Source organism: Telopea speciosissima, chromosome 2 (genome assembly GCF_018873765.1).
Source record: "Telopea speciosissima isolate NSW1024214 ecotype Mountain lineage chromosome 2, Tspe_v1, whole genome shotgun sequence".
Lineage (NCBI taxonomy): Eukaryota > Viridiplantae > Streptophyta > Magnoliopsida > Proteales > Proteaceae > Telopea > Telopea speciosissima.
The window spans coordinates 31,603,601-31,618,377 of NC_057917.1; the positions used below are offsets into that span (position 1 = coordinate 31,603,601).

Sequence of the window (14,777 nt, forward strand, 5' to 3'; positions counted from 1 at the left end):
TACTTACAATTTTAAAGACTTGATATGTCTTCTTCAACCTTGCAATAACACGACAGAAAGAGAGGCGGTGAACTGGAGTAGTTCAAGCAGAGGAAACTCCTCCTTATGAAGACGATTCTCTTACAATTTCTGGAACAAAATATCAGCGCCAAGGTCTGCCAATCCCAATGAGAAATAGCCCCAAAATTCTGCTGGCAACTGAATGGTGAGATCTGAAATCAGATCTGGCGGATGTCTAAGTTACAGGTTACTTTGAAAATTTGAATCTCACAAAAAGAGAGACTTCTGGATATGAAACTTCCAAATACGGATTGCCTAAGAGAAAAGAACTTATGGATCAAATCTTAGAACCAGTCGATGAATGTGTAAGGATCCTATGATGGCTTTCCAGAATCTGGTAGTACCGCCCAGAAAGAAAAAACTCAAAAACCAAGGCTAAAATAGGAGATTTAGGGGAACAGGGACACCATGGCGTTGGTCGATATGCACATTTCTCCAGCGCCAGGACGCCATGGCAACGCTCTGACAACTATGGATACTCCTTTGGAAGCTACTACTCGTCTGAAAAAGAAAGATGGTGATCCTATTGATAAGGGACATTATCAACAGTTGATGGGAAAATTGATTTCTCTCTCCCATACTAGACCGGACATTACATGTGCAGTAAGTTTGGTCAGTCAATTCATGCATGATCCCTACTCCACCCATATGGTTGTTGTTATTCGTATTCTCTCTATTACATGAAGTCAACTCCAGGAAAAGGGATTCTCTTGTCAACGCAATCATCTTCGTATTGCAGCCTACACTGATGTTGATTGGGGTGCTAATCCTGATTGGAAATCTACTTCAGGTTATTGTACGATTGTAGGAGGTAATCTTGTCGCATGGCGTAGTAAGAAACAGAATGTTGTGGCAAGATCTAGTGTTAAGAGTGTCGTGCTATGGCCCAAGGAATCTGTGAGTTATTGTGGCTTCAAAGTTTATTCCAAGATCTTAGTGGTTCTGTTCATCGTCTAATGAAGTTGTGATGCAGGGAATTTTTGGCCCAAGATTGGAAACCGTGGGCAAGCCAAAAGAGCCCCAGCCCAGCCCCCTACATGGCTAGCCGAGAACCAACCAGCCTCCTTGCGTGGTCTCTATGCTGGCCAGATTCATTCCCATGCGTGATGGACTGAAGTAGGCCCCACATGGCCCTTGAAATTCTCTAGAATATAAATTAGATAGTCTTTCCCTTTTTCTTCTTTTGTTTCGTATTCCTAGGTGTATTTGTGTCTCTTTAAATTCATAGATTCGGAGTTCAAGGGATTGAAGGCTAGCATTTAATGTTTTGTGGAAGTTAGTTTCTAGGTGAGTAATTAGTTTAGAATAGTGTGCTAGACATTAATGTTTCTTGTTATGTCCAAGAGTCATTTTCTTCTTAAAATACTGTTGAATTATTTAACCACCCGTGTCCCCCTTTGGATAGTCCGCCGTGTTGGAACCGCTTCCTCTAAAAGGCCAACCTTGTAGGAAAGGAAGGAAACAATATGTATATCATACAGGACCTCTAACATGGCGGACTATCCAAAGGGGGACACGGGTGGATAAATAATTCAACACCTACCCGCTCCCAGGGGGACTCGATACCGTGACCCCTGCCTACTCTGAAACCATGTTGAAACCGCTTCCTCTTAAAGACCGACCTTGTAGGAAAAGGAGGAAACAATATGTATATCATACAGGAGCTCTAACATGGCGGACTATCCAAAGGGAGACACGGGTGGATAAATAATTCAACAAATACCCATGTATCCAACCTTTTGTAACATGTTGAATTGAATCATTGAATAGTGTGCTAGTCATTAATGTTTCTTGTTAAGTCCAAGGGTCATTTTCTTCTTAAAACACCCATGTATCCAACCTTTTATAACATGTTAAATTGAATCATTAAATTAGAAATTGAAGTGATTCCTTTGGAATTTTTCAAGAATAGTTCGTTGTGTGAGCAACTCCCTTATATATGGAGTCTTTCTTCCCCCTTCCCTCTCTTAATCTTCTCCCTCCTACCCTCTCATTCTCCCATATCTTCTTCCTCTTATCTTCTTTAACTTTCAACCTACCTTCTTCTTCTTCTTCTTCTTCTCTTGAACCTACACCATCATCCATTAGTTAAGATTTAGGTTAGGAGAGCAAGTAGAAGAGGGGGAAGAAGTTGAAGGAGGAAGAAGAGGAAAGAAGAAGAAGAAGAAGAAGGAGAAGAGAATATTTCGGTTGTAATGGTTGTGTGTGAGAGAGATCTCTCCACACCTATACTACTTCATTAATAGACTTGAGAATATTACATACACCTCCCTAGGAAGGTAAAAGATAAGAAAGGTAAGAAATAGAAAAAATACACAATAGGGCAACTAGATATAAAACTAGTTCCCAAACTACCCTTATCACATAAGATCTAACAACTCTAACACTCCCCCTCAAGCTGGTGAATAAATGTCATGCATTCCCAGCTTGCACAAGAGAGCTGAATAGAGGTAAGAGCCTTTGTGAAGATATCTGCCAATTGGTCACCAATCTTCACAAAAGGAGTACAAATGCAGCCAGAGTCTATCTTTTCCTTGATAAAGTGTCGATCCACTTCAATATGCTTGGTCCTGTCATGTTGCACTGGATTGTGGGCAATACTGATGGCTGCCTTGTTATCACAGTAGAGTCTCATAGGGCCTTCAGTGTCAAATCCCAGTTCCTTAACAAGCCTTTTCAAACATATGAGTTCACACACTCCATGAGCCATAGCTCTAAATTCTGCCTCTGCACTGGATCTGGCTACAATATGTTGTTTTTTGCTTCTCCATGTAACCAAATTACCTCCCACAAAGGTACAATAGCCTGAGGTAGATCTCCTGTCTGTAATAGATCAAGCCCAATCGGCATCAATGAAACCTTCTACTCTCAAGTGATTGTGCCTTGCATACAACAGTCCTTTCCCTGGAGACGACTTCAAGTATCTGAGAATGCAATACACAACGTCCAAGTGGCCACTCTTGGGAGCATGCATGAATTGGCTCACCACTCCCACAGCATAAGAGATATCCGGGCATGTCATAGAGAGGTAAATAAGCCTCCCCACTAGCCTTTGGTACTTTCCCGCATCAACAAGAGGAGGACCACAATCTTCTCCTAGTTTGTGATTCTGCTCAATAGGAGAATTTTGCAGCCTAACGTCCCTTTTTTTTTAACCCGAATATTACCTGGGACCCGGGCTGGCCCCTGAGCTTTTATTAGATATCAGAAAAAATAAAGAATACAGGGGGGACGTGCCACCTTACCCCAACCCACACCTCTAAGTATTCACTCCGTTCAAGACAGCGTAAGCAGCCTTTTCAAGCAGAAATAGCACAAAAGCCTAACATCTAAGAACAGGCAGTCCTGCTTTGTCCTCACGAAGGATACTTTGCAGGGGTCCCATGGGTATGCACCCAGGCCGAAACCTGGCAGAGGCCTCAATAACACAAGACAAGTTGGCTAGCCAGTCTGCCGCCCTGTTGCTCTCCCTGAAAGTAAAAGACACATGTGCTCGTGTGTAATCAACCAGCTCCAGAATCTCCTTAAAGTAGTACCAACCCTCCCACAGCTTGCACCTCCTTATATTAACAACCCTTACCGTTGTCTCGGAGTCCGAATTTACAACCACGTCCCACAAACCCATCTCTTTGCATATTTTCAGACCATCCCTCAACGCCCTCAGCTCTGCCAATGAGTTCGTACAGTGTCCATAAAAACTAGAAAAGGCAGCCAGCACATCCCCATTCCGGTCCCTTATTATCCCTCCCCCACCACCCGGGCCAGGGTTGCCTCAGCAGGCACCATCCACATTCAGCTTTACCGACGCAAAAGGGGGGCACCAATACACAGGAAATGGATGTTTCTTCCTGCGTATTGGCTCCAATAAACCGAAGCACTGCAGCAATAAACTGTCCCTAGCTGAAGCATGACCACCAACCATGGATGGGTAGGAAGCTCCCTAACCCATCTCTTAATGCACTCGACAAAATCGGCTGTCCTCCTCTCTGTTCTCCATGCCTTCGTTATTTCTTTCCTTCCAAAGTTCCTGACGATCGGAGATGGCAGAAGCCCTGTGATATACGCGCCGAGGCGTAGCCGCTCGCCAATCCCCGCCAAAGCAAAATTCGTGTCCGCAGCACTGACCAGGGAGAATGGCGATGTCAAACATACGGGAGAAGTGTCGCTGGACTTTGGTGGCTGTTCCACCATCAACCAGGCAGTGATCTGTCGTTTCCATCTGTGGTCTACCACAACAGGAGCACTTTGAAGCTAGGGGTATGCCCATCGCCATTATGGCGTCGTCAGTTGGAATCCTCCCATTCAACAGCTGCCAAGAAAAATAACCTATTTTCACCGGGAGAGCTTGATTCCAAATCCATTTCGCATATGCTACCGTTGGGGCCCCACCCCGCACTTTATTCCAAACAGCCTTGGTGGTGAATAAACCATTACTAGAGGGGGTCCAAGCCAACACATCCTCGCCTTCCGATAGGACAAAATAGCCTGAAGCGATACTATCTCTCGCAGCCGCAGAGTCAATGCTGTCCAACATGCCCTGCCTCCAAGAGCCATCCCCACACACTGCATCCTTTACACATAACCCCAAGTCCACCAGGAGCCCATTGTCCACAGTGTCTACCAACGGACCAAACCCCGTCCAATTATCCAGCCAAAATGAGATGTTGCCACCGCCCAGCAACCATCTGGAGTTGCTCAACAGGAGATCCTTATAGGCTAGTGTTTCCCGCCAGGATTTCGAACCAGCCCCCATCGACCCTGCTAATTCCACATGCTGATTCTTAAAGAACTTTGCCTTAAAAAACTCACTCCATAACAACCTTTCCGTAAGAATCCTCCACAGCCCCTTTAGCCTAAGGGATAAACCTACATCCTCTAGCAGTCTAATCCCCAGCCCACCTTCCTCCTGCGGCTTGCAAATCTTCTGCCAGCTAACCCAGTGCTTCCGCTTAACCCATTCTGAACTGCCCCAAAGAAAATCAGCAAAGATCCCATAAATTCTGCGTAAAACTGCCTTAGGCAGCGCCAGCATGGCGAGCACGAGAATGGGGATTGACGAGAGCACATGCTTTAAGAGAGTAATTCTGCCACCTGCCGACAATAACTTTCCTTGCCAACCTGCTACTTTTTTCCGTATCCTCTCAACCAGCCCATCAAACAAACAGATTTTGAGCCTTCCCGAATGCAGCGGCGCTCCCAAGTAGGTGAGAGGAAAAGACTTTCGTGCGAACCCAGTAATCTCCCCTACAACTCGAGCCTTTGCAGAAGACGCCCAGTCACATAACACAAAACAGCTCTTCTGCCTATTTATCAACTGACCCGAAAAATCTTCATATCTGATAAGGAACCCCATTATCTGCTTGAGAGAGCCCTTCAGCGCCCTAGAGAAGATAATAGTATCGTCCGCGAAGAGACAATGTGTAACCCCAGGACACCCTCTTGGCAGTTTAAAGTAGGAGGCATGCCCTTCTGCAAACAACTTTCTAATTCCCCTGCTTAGAACCTCCTCTGCAATGATAAAGAGAGCAGGGGATAGGGGATCCCCTTGCCTCACCCCTCTAGACGACTTGAAAAAGCCAGACTGTCTGCCCCCTAGAACTGTAGAGAACCAGCAATTAACCACCATCTTCTTGATCAAGCTGATCTAAACATCGCTAAACCCAAAACCAGAAAGGACCTTCCAAAGAAAGACCCACTCCAGCCTGTCATAGGCCTTAGCCATATCAAGCTTAAGAAGCACATTGCCTTGGACAATGGAGATATTGTCATGTATACTTCTGCCTTGCACAAAAGCCCCTTGCTCCTCTGCAATGATGGAAGGGAGGATGCCTGCAAGCCTAGTTGCAAAAATCTTCGCAATAATCTTATAAGCAAAGTTGCATAGGCTTATGGGCCGAAGATCCGACATTACCTCAGGGTTCTCCTTCTTGGGGATGAGCACCAGATTGGCGGAAGTAAAGCTCTTGGGCAGCTCTCCTCCCTCAAAGAATTCCTGGACAGCAGCCCAAACATCCTTGCCAACCACGTCCCAGCAAGATGTGAAAAAGCAACCAGAGAAACCATCCAGTCCCAGTGCACTATCACAAGACAATGAGAAGACCGCCCCCTTGACCTCATCCATTGATGGCATTACGAGAAGAGCAGCATTGTCAGCGTCAGAGACAACCTTGGGAATCAGAGTAAGCAAGCCCTCGTCCACCAAACAACCCTGAGTGGTAAAAATGTCCGAGAAGTGCCTCACCGCCTCCGCCTGTATCCCCTCCGGGTCCGTGACCCAAGCACCATCCCCCCCTTTAATTCTCAGAATATTGGCCTGCCTCCTTCTGATGTTAACCAAAGAGTGAAAGAACTTCGTGTTACGGTCCCCCTCCTTAAGCCAAGATACCCTGGACTTCTGCTTCCAGAAGATTTCCTCCTACAGTAACATCTCTTGTAAACCCTCCCTAGCCCTTCCCAAAGCATCCCTGGACTCATCAGAGGCCTACTGATCAAAGGCCAACTCAGCTCTGCTCACCGAGTCCTCCGCATCCCTAACATTCTGGTGTATGTTGCCGTAGAATTCCTTGTTCCACTTTCGCAAAGCACTGCGAAGGGACTTGAGCTTCTGGAATAAAACAAAAAGGGACGAGCCATTAGCAGGCACATTCCACCGGTCCTTCACAAAGTTATGAAAGTCTGGGTGCCGAAGCCACATCTGCTGAAATTTGAAGGAGGAATGGAACTGAAGGCTAGTAGTCTTGAACGCCAGGCCAATGGGCGCATGGTCAGAGCAAGTCTTGTTAAGATGGGAGACAGAGCTGCTTGGAAACTCATTTAACCAAGCAGTGTTAACCAGGAAGCGATCCAACGTAGCCAGCACTCTTCGAGCACCAACCTAGTTATTCGACCAGGTAAACATGTTACCAATATAACCTGCATCAACAAGGCCAGCCTGGCTCATAAAGGCCCCAAACTCCTCCAGGGAGAGAGAACAAGCCGGTCTTCCTCCTATCTTCTCCAGCGGGGACACCACTGCATTAAAATCTCCACCCACAGCCCAAGGCAAAATGACAGCCCGGGAAAAGAACTCGAGCCTCTCCCACATCTCCCTTCGCTCCATGACCGAACACCGGCCATGGACAAAAGAAACAAGAAACCTCCCTCTGCTGTCATCTTCACATTCAAGAGTGAGAAACTGATCATATTCCTCCAACACTTTGACCTTCAAGGAAGACTTCTAGAACACCCAAATTCTATCCATCAAGTGTAACGAATCCATCCCAATTCTCGGCAGCACCAAGGGAGCTTTCGCTGCTTGGGCCTTGGGTTCAGCCACAGCTACCATATCCACCTTTTCCAAGGTTAATAAAGCTTTCAACCGCCTAATTGTAGGCTTGTTTCCGACACCCCGAGCATTCCAAAAAACACAACTCATGAGGAAATATTGTTGGGGGTGACTGTCGATCGCATCGATCTAGTGACTCTCCTTTGTGTTCCCTCTCCAGAACGCCTACCACGCCTTACCTTTCTGATTTTCTTTCTGTCATACACCTTGGCAGCACCAAGGTAGGCAGTTTTTGGGTGCCTATGGCTCCTCAATCCACTCCTAGCAGGAACCGACGCACTTCTCCTAGATTGCAGCCTCGCCAGAGTGTTGCTAACCCTCCCCTCTAGAGTGGCATTGAACTCCCTGAAGCTGTCCAGCAAAGTCTGACGCTCCAACACAGGGCCATCCAGCCTTGAAACACAGCCATCATCCTTAGACCCCAGAGGCAGCGCTCCCTGATCAAAAAAACACAGGGGCCTGTCACCAACAGAGTGCGAACGCACACCATTCAAGCCACTGCCTGTGCCAGCAGGCCTCTCCTCCACAAACGACGAAGACTGATCCTCCAATCTGCAGACACCCTCAGTGGCCTCAGCGGCTTCATCACCAACAATCTCCCCCTCCTCCAATAGCAGGGGTGCATCACCCTTCGTTGCCGCAGGATCCTCCTCCCCTCCAGGCAAAAACTCGACGCAGCTGTTCAAGTCAAACCCCCCGACAGTGGGGACCTCATAAACACCCTCACCTTCGGTCACAGCCAAGTTATCAACCCTCGTCTCCAGCGACCTCCCTTCCGGAGGGAGGGCCCCGTAAGAACCTGCACATGCTTTTCGGTAACATCAGCACCTCCACCCGAAGTGCCTTCACCCCTGGCAATGAACACACCATCGCAATCCCTGTCTCCAGCCCCTCCCTGCTCCGCCACTGGGGCTGCTCCCCTGTTCTTGTCGGAAGTCCCCTTCTCAGCTCCTTCAGCCGCCGTCCTCCTCAAACCTTTCCTACAGACCTCTTTTTGATGCCCAATCTTCGAGCACTTCTCACAATAATCAGGGCGCCTCTCGAAGACCACCTTCTGATAAAATCCAAATGCACCACAACCAATCCAGATTTGTGAAGGGAGTGAGGCACGAAGATCTACCTACACGCATACCCTCGCTGCCACCGTCCTTGTGCAGGTTGCCGTTGCCCCATCGATTCGAAGTACTCGTCCAATAGCCCCTGCAACAGAGAGTAAGAAGTTCCCCTGGTATAGGTTAACCGGCAGCCCCGGCAACGAAGCCCAAAGCGGCGCCAGAGGTGACTCCCAACCAGCAACAAAGTCGGAGGACCATCTCATAAAATGAAAGAGGAACCCCTGGATATACATTTGCGCCTTCAACCACACCTTAACGAAATCATCCTGATTCACGAACCTTAGCAGAACATGCCTGGGGTCCAGGGATGAAGCAACCAAGTCTCCCTGCAGGAAAAGAGTCTTCTGAATGTGATCCTTGATCTGGAAAAGCGCCGGCTTCCCATAGTTGTAGTTGGCCACCAGCGTCGTCGCGAAAGTCCTCTCTGAGGCTTCAATCTCCTCCTTGGAGAAGAAAATAGCAGGGTCACCATAAAACGAAGTGGGCTTTTTAATGTCCACAGCGACAGATGGCAGCTTCAACGACCTGGAAACCACTGAAGCAAAGGACGCTGGCCCACCTGCTGCAATCCCAAGGGGAGGGGGGTCAGGGAGGCGTGCCTCCCTAGGAGGGGGGACCGCCCCTGTCTCTGTCAACAAATCAAGAATAAACTTCCGTTGACATATGTTGATTCCTCTCTTGGTCTTTGATACTTCAATGCCTAAGAAATACTTCAACGGACCCAGATCTTTGATTTCAAACTGTTGAGCCAAGTAGTTTTTCAGTTATTCTATCTCAACCATATCATCTCCAGTTACTACAATATCATCAACATAGACAATGAGGGCTGGGATGGTACCATTGTCCCGCTTGGTAAAGAGAGTGTAGTCAGCTTGACTGGGAATATCCATTCTTCAGAATAGCCTGTCGGAAGCGCTCAAACCATGCCTTTGGTGATTGTTTAAGTCCATATAGTGCCTTCTTGAGGAGACATACTTTCCCTTCAGCTGAAGGCATTTTGAAGCCTGGTGGGGTTAGCATGTATACTTCCTCTTCCAAGTCACGATGAAGAAAGGCATTCTTCACATCTAACTGATATAATGACCAATCTTTATTGGCAGACAATGATAAAAGCACTCTTATAAAGTTGTGCTTAGCAACAGGAGCAAATGTCTCCTGATAGTCAATCCCATAGACTTGACTGTACCCCTTGGCCACCAACCTTGCTTTGTATCTCTCATCAGTACCATCAGATTTATACTTGATTGTGTAGACCCATCTGCATCCAACTGGGACACATCCCCTAGGAAGATCCACCAATTGCCAACTACTATTCTTTTCAAGAGCCATCATCTCCTCAAATAGAGCTTGTCTCCACTTTGGATCAAACACAGCATCAGTAACATTCCTGGGAATAGAAGCAGTAGAGAGAGCAGCAATAAAGGCAAGAACTGTAGGAGAAAAAGCATCATAGGAAACAAACTGGGCTATAGGATTAGTACAAGTTCTTTTCTCTTTTCTAAGAGCAGTAGGAAGGTCTAAATCAGACGGAGTAAAAGGGATGTCACCTGATTAAGAAGGATGAAGCCCAAGATGTGGATCTGGTTTCAAAGAGCACTCTTAGTAGTTCTTCTTTCCTTCATTATGCAAGCCTTCACCTCTTTTGTATTTAATGTGGTAATCGTTCTCCTTATCAGAACCACTTTCAACAACCAATTCTATATTTACCCCTGGTTGATCATCAGTATCAACCACATCTACAGTCCTGTGTTTTCCAATGTCAAGCATAAAAGGAGAGGTAGGTAGAGGAGAATGAAAGAAATCAGCAGCCTGTTCACTACCACAATTCTCCCCCTGAAGAGGATGCTGAGAAGGGGCAAAGAAAGGGATAGACTTAAGGAAGGTGACATCTTTGGAGATGAGGCACTTGCGAGAAGAGGGGTAATAACACTTGCAACCTTTAGTAATAGAAGAGTACCCAAGAAAGAGACACTTGAGAGCTTTGGGATCAAGTTTAGTGCGATGTGATTTGTTAACATGCACATAACAAACACAGCCAAAGACTTTAGGAGGGAGAGAGAAAGCAAAAACCTGTGGGGATAAGACTTCTAAGGAAGATTTGAAATCAAGAAATTTGGTAGGCATGCGATTGACGAAAACGGAAGTAGTGAGAAGAGCTGCAGACTAGAAGGTCTTGGGAACATGCATGCCAAACAAGAGACTATGGGTGACCTCCAATAAATGGCTGTTCTTCCTCTCAGCAACCCCATTTTGTTGGGGTGTGTCAACGCACGCTAGCTGATGGATAATTGCAGAATTTTCTGTCTCCCATTTCTCATAGGTAGGTGAACCAGACTCTGGGCTTTAATAGCACCTGTAATGTACCCAAGTTTCTCTTTGCTTCGAAGGGAAAGCTTCACAGAGTGTGACCAGTCCAAGTAATTAGTGCCATCAAGCTGCACAAAGGAAATCTGTAGATGGGTGCTCTCATAAACCAACTGAGGAGCTGTTGGAGTGGGCTGTGAATCAGCCAAACCAAGGCCAGATGTTGCCGAATCAACCATAGTGTAAGGGAAAAAAAAACTTGACCATAAACAAGAATACCAACAGCAAATGGGGAGTACACACTCAACCCAAGAAATGATTCCAACACAGAAAATGAAATTCCAGCAAAGAAGAAAATTAGTATAAGCTGGACCAGCCTTCACCCAAACACTTTCCAAGCAACAAAAAAAAACAGTGGATGAACAATTTGTCAAGTCAAATAAGTCCATAACTATGACCCTCATTGGAAAATTTAACTCCATAAGGTATGATAAAACTAAAGGAGTGAGGGCTTATATTAGGGAAATGAAAGACATAGTAACACAATTAAAGGCACTTAAGGTGGTTTTGCCAGATAAATATCTAGTATACCACATTTTGAATTCTCTTCCTAAGGATTTTACTAGCATAAAGACCTCCTATAACACACAGAAAGGTGAGTGGTCACTTAATGACTTATCTCACATTTGTATTGAGGAGGAAGACTCGTTGAAGAGAGATTCAAAGGTGGAAAGTGCAAATCTCACAACCACTAAGTATAAGGGACAGTCCAGCAAGACCAAAATGAAGAAAAACAAAGAGAAGATGCCTATAAAGACTAAAGGCATAAAGGCTTCTCCAAAATGTTTCTTTTGCAAGAAACCAGGACATCAAAAGAAGGACTGCACTAAATATATGATGTGTTAGAGAAGAAAGGTATGTTTGAAACCTTTGTGTTCTATGAGTCATTTCTGGTTGATTCACATAACAATAACTGGTGGGTTGATTTGGGTTGTACAACTCACATTGCCACTACAATGCAGGGCTTTCTGGAAACAAGGCTACCGACAGAAAATGAAAGATGCATCTATTCAGGCAATGGAATGCAAACTGAAGTCGTAGTTGTAGGAATTTTCAGATTAGTTTTGCATCCAGGATTTGTAATGGATTTGGATAGAAATTTTTATATTCCATCTTTTAAAAAGAACTTGATATCGGGGTCACGTTTGGCACTATTAGGATTTATTTGTCAATTTGGTACAACTTTACAAGTTTTGAAAAATAATATGATGGTTGGTTCTAGTAGCTTAATTGGGTTTATATTTGTTGCATTTGGATTCTGCTTATGAAAGTAGTTTATTATCTATATCCAATAATGTAAGCATTAAAAGAATTATTGTTAATGAGAAATCCTCCATGTTGTGGCACCAAAGATTAGGTCACATCGCTATTGAGAGAATGAAAAGATTGGTGAAAGAAGGAGTACTTAATACTCTAGATTTTACTGATTTTGGAACTTGTGTAGACTTTAGTAAAAGAAAGCAGACTACCAAGCCCTAGAAAGATGCTAAAAGCAGTACCGAAATAGTTGAAATCATACATACAGATATCTGTGGACCTTTCACTACACCGTGCCTAAATGGTCAAACATATTTCATATCTTGTATAGATGACCATTCTAGGTATACGTATCTTTATCTTCTAAATCATAAATATGAGACCTTAGATGTCTTCAAGATCTTTCAAGCGGAAGTAGAGAAACAAACTGGTCAAACAATTAAGATTGTTAGGTTAGATAGAGGTGGTGAATACTATGGGAGGTACGCAGAGTCTAGAAAGAAACCCGGTCCATTTGCTCGTTATCTTCAAGAGCAAGGTATTATAGCTCAGTATACCATGCCTGGATCTCCAAATCAAAATACAATCCACTTTGCATATATCCAGATGCCACAAAAGAATTATTAAAACGAATCGAAGAACAACGCACAAATCAGCGAAAATGAGTGAAGGATGAAGAAGTAGGACCAAAATAACGAAAAACAGCAATCTTGTGAGCTCTCAATTGAAATTTCGACCGAGAATCATGAGACTTTACTACTAACCTTCTTTCTATTAGTAGTATTACTCGTGACCTTAACTACAAAGTAACCTTTTTATCTTCATATTGTGTTTTTCAGGATCTGGCTTCTGGGAAGACGATTGGATTGGGAAAAGTACATGGTGGCTTGTATCTACTTGATGATGGTCGTCTCACTCCACCTCCATTACCATCTCCACATCAGAACTCCTTAGTCTCTTCTGAAATTTACCAGTGGCAGTCTAAATTAGGTCATCCTCCATTAGGGATTTTAGCATCTTTATTTCCTACTTTGGTCACAAAAGCTGATAAAACCGATTTTTTTTTGTGAGGCTTGTGTTATGGCCAAACAGACACGTTCAACTTATTCCATTTCAAATAAAAGGAGTTCTTCACTTTTCAATGTTCCAAGACTTTAAACAAGATATCCATAATCATTTCTCAACTAAAAGGGGAGCCTATTGTACTCCAAATGCAAGAATAGGGACCAAATATCAGTCTCGGCTTTACCTGGGCTGAAAAGAGGTCACACGAAAATGAGCTATGCTCAAACCAGATCCATATCCATCAAAAGCAAACATCTGAGGCATAAATAGGACCCTAGTAAAATCTTAAAGAGCTACTCCATAATCTAAACACACCCCGAGATGAGGAGAGGCAGGGCCTGCAACATAAACCTGGTGGAAACCCTAGCTGAGGCTTGCTAAGCTCCAAAACTTCATAAGGGCTTCAATGTAGCTCAAGGGACAGCTTCAATCACTTGAATAGGTTGTAAAGAACCTATTTCAGACTCCTTCAACAAGTAGTTTGCATAAGAGCCTCTTCCTTGGAATCCCTTATGTTCTAGGATTCCAAAGAGAGGAAAAGAATAGGAACAAGGAGGATGGATATGACTCTCAACCCTTAGCTTTGATACCAAGTTGAGATTTAGGTTAGGAGAGCAAGTAGAAGAGGGGGAAGAAGTTGAAGGAGGAAGAAGAGGAAAGAAGAAGAAGAAGGAGAAGAGAATATTTCGGTTGTAATGGTTGTGTGTGAGAGAGATCTCTCCACACCTATATTACTTCATTAATAGACTTGAGAATATTACATACACCTCCTTAGGGAGGTAAAAGATAAGAAAGATAAGAAATAAAAAAAATACACAATAGGGCAAATAGATATAAGACTAGTTCCCAAACTACCCTTATCACATAAGATCTAACAACTCTAACACCATTAAACCAGCAACTTCATCCAACCTTTCATCTTCTCTATCACTTGTAGTTACCTTTTCCCCCTCTTTAATTCTATTTTTCAACCCTCTTATTTCAGATATGATATTCCGTCTGCGTCAAATTGGTATCAGAGCCTAGCCTAACAAAGCTATGGTTGCATGTGAGAATGTTCTTGATTCTCCTCCCTACACTTTCAAAATCAGAGTCGGTCTGCCCAATGGGAGAACAGCTCTGCTACTTGTTGATGAAAGGCAACAAGACAACTTTATTTCAGAACCCGTGGTGGATATGTTATCTCATACAAGCGAGATAATCATCACACCTGCTGATCAAGTCCTTGTTGAATTTGGACTTGCCTCATATTATGACGCTGCTTGGTGTCATACCTTTCCTAGTTCAAAGAGGTTTATCCAAGTGGGTCGTGATTGGTTGGAAGAGCACAGAGGTGAAATTGATCCTTTTAACAACATATGTATCCTAAGGCCTTTGCATCTGTCCAAGACTCAAGTTCTAAAAGGACTACAGCCAGAGGTGACTACACCACCAGTGAAAAAACATGAAGAGCCAACCGAGTCAACACCTGAGGCAGTTCCAGTGAAAGAAGCTCCTACTGAAGTAGTGTTGGTAGATTCTACTGTGGAAGTGATGCAGCACCAAGTGGCCACACCCGAAGGAAGAAGAAGAAGAAGAAACAGCCCTGAATT

The 14,777-nt window shown here is 44.6% G+C and overlaps 1 protein-coding gene across 1 annotated transcript; it reads left to right on the forward strand.

Moving 5' to 3' along the window:
- The first annotated feature begins 531 nt into the window (after positions 1-531).
- Positions 532-1,017, forward strand: LOC122650643 (uncharacterized mitochondrial protein AtMg00810-like). Its single transcript, XM_043844040.1, has 2 exons — positions 532-663; positions 757-1,017. The coding sequence occupies exons 1-2, from the start codon at positions 532-534 to the stop codon at positions 1,015-1,017; spliced, it is 393 nt and encodes a 130-aa protein (XP_043699975.1).
- The last annotated feature ends 13,760 nt before the right edge of the window (positions 1,018-14,777 follow it).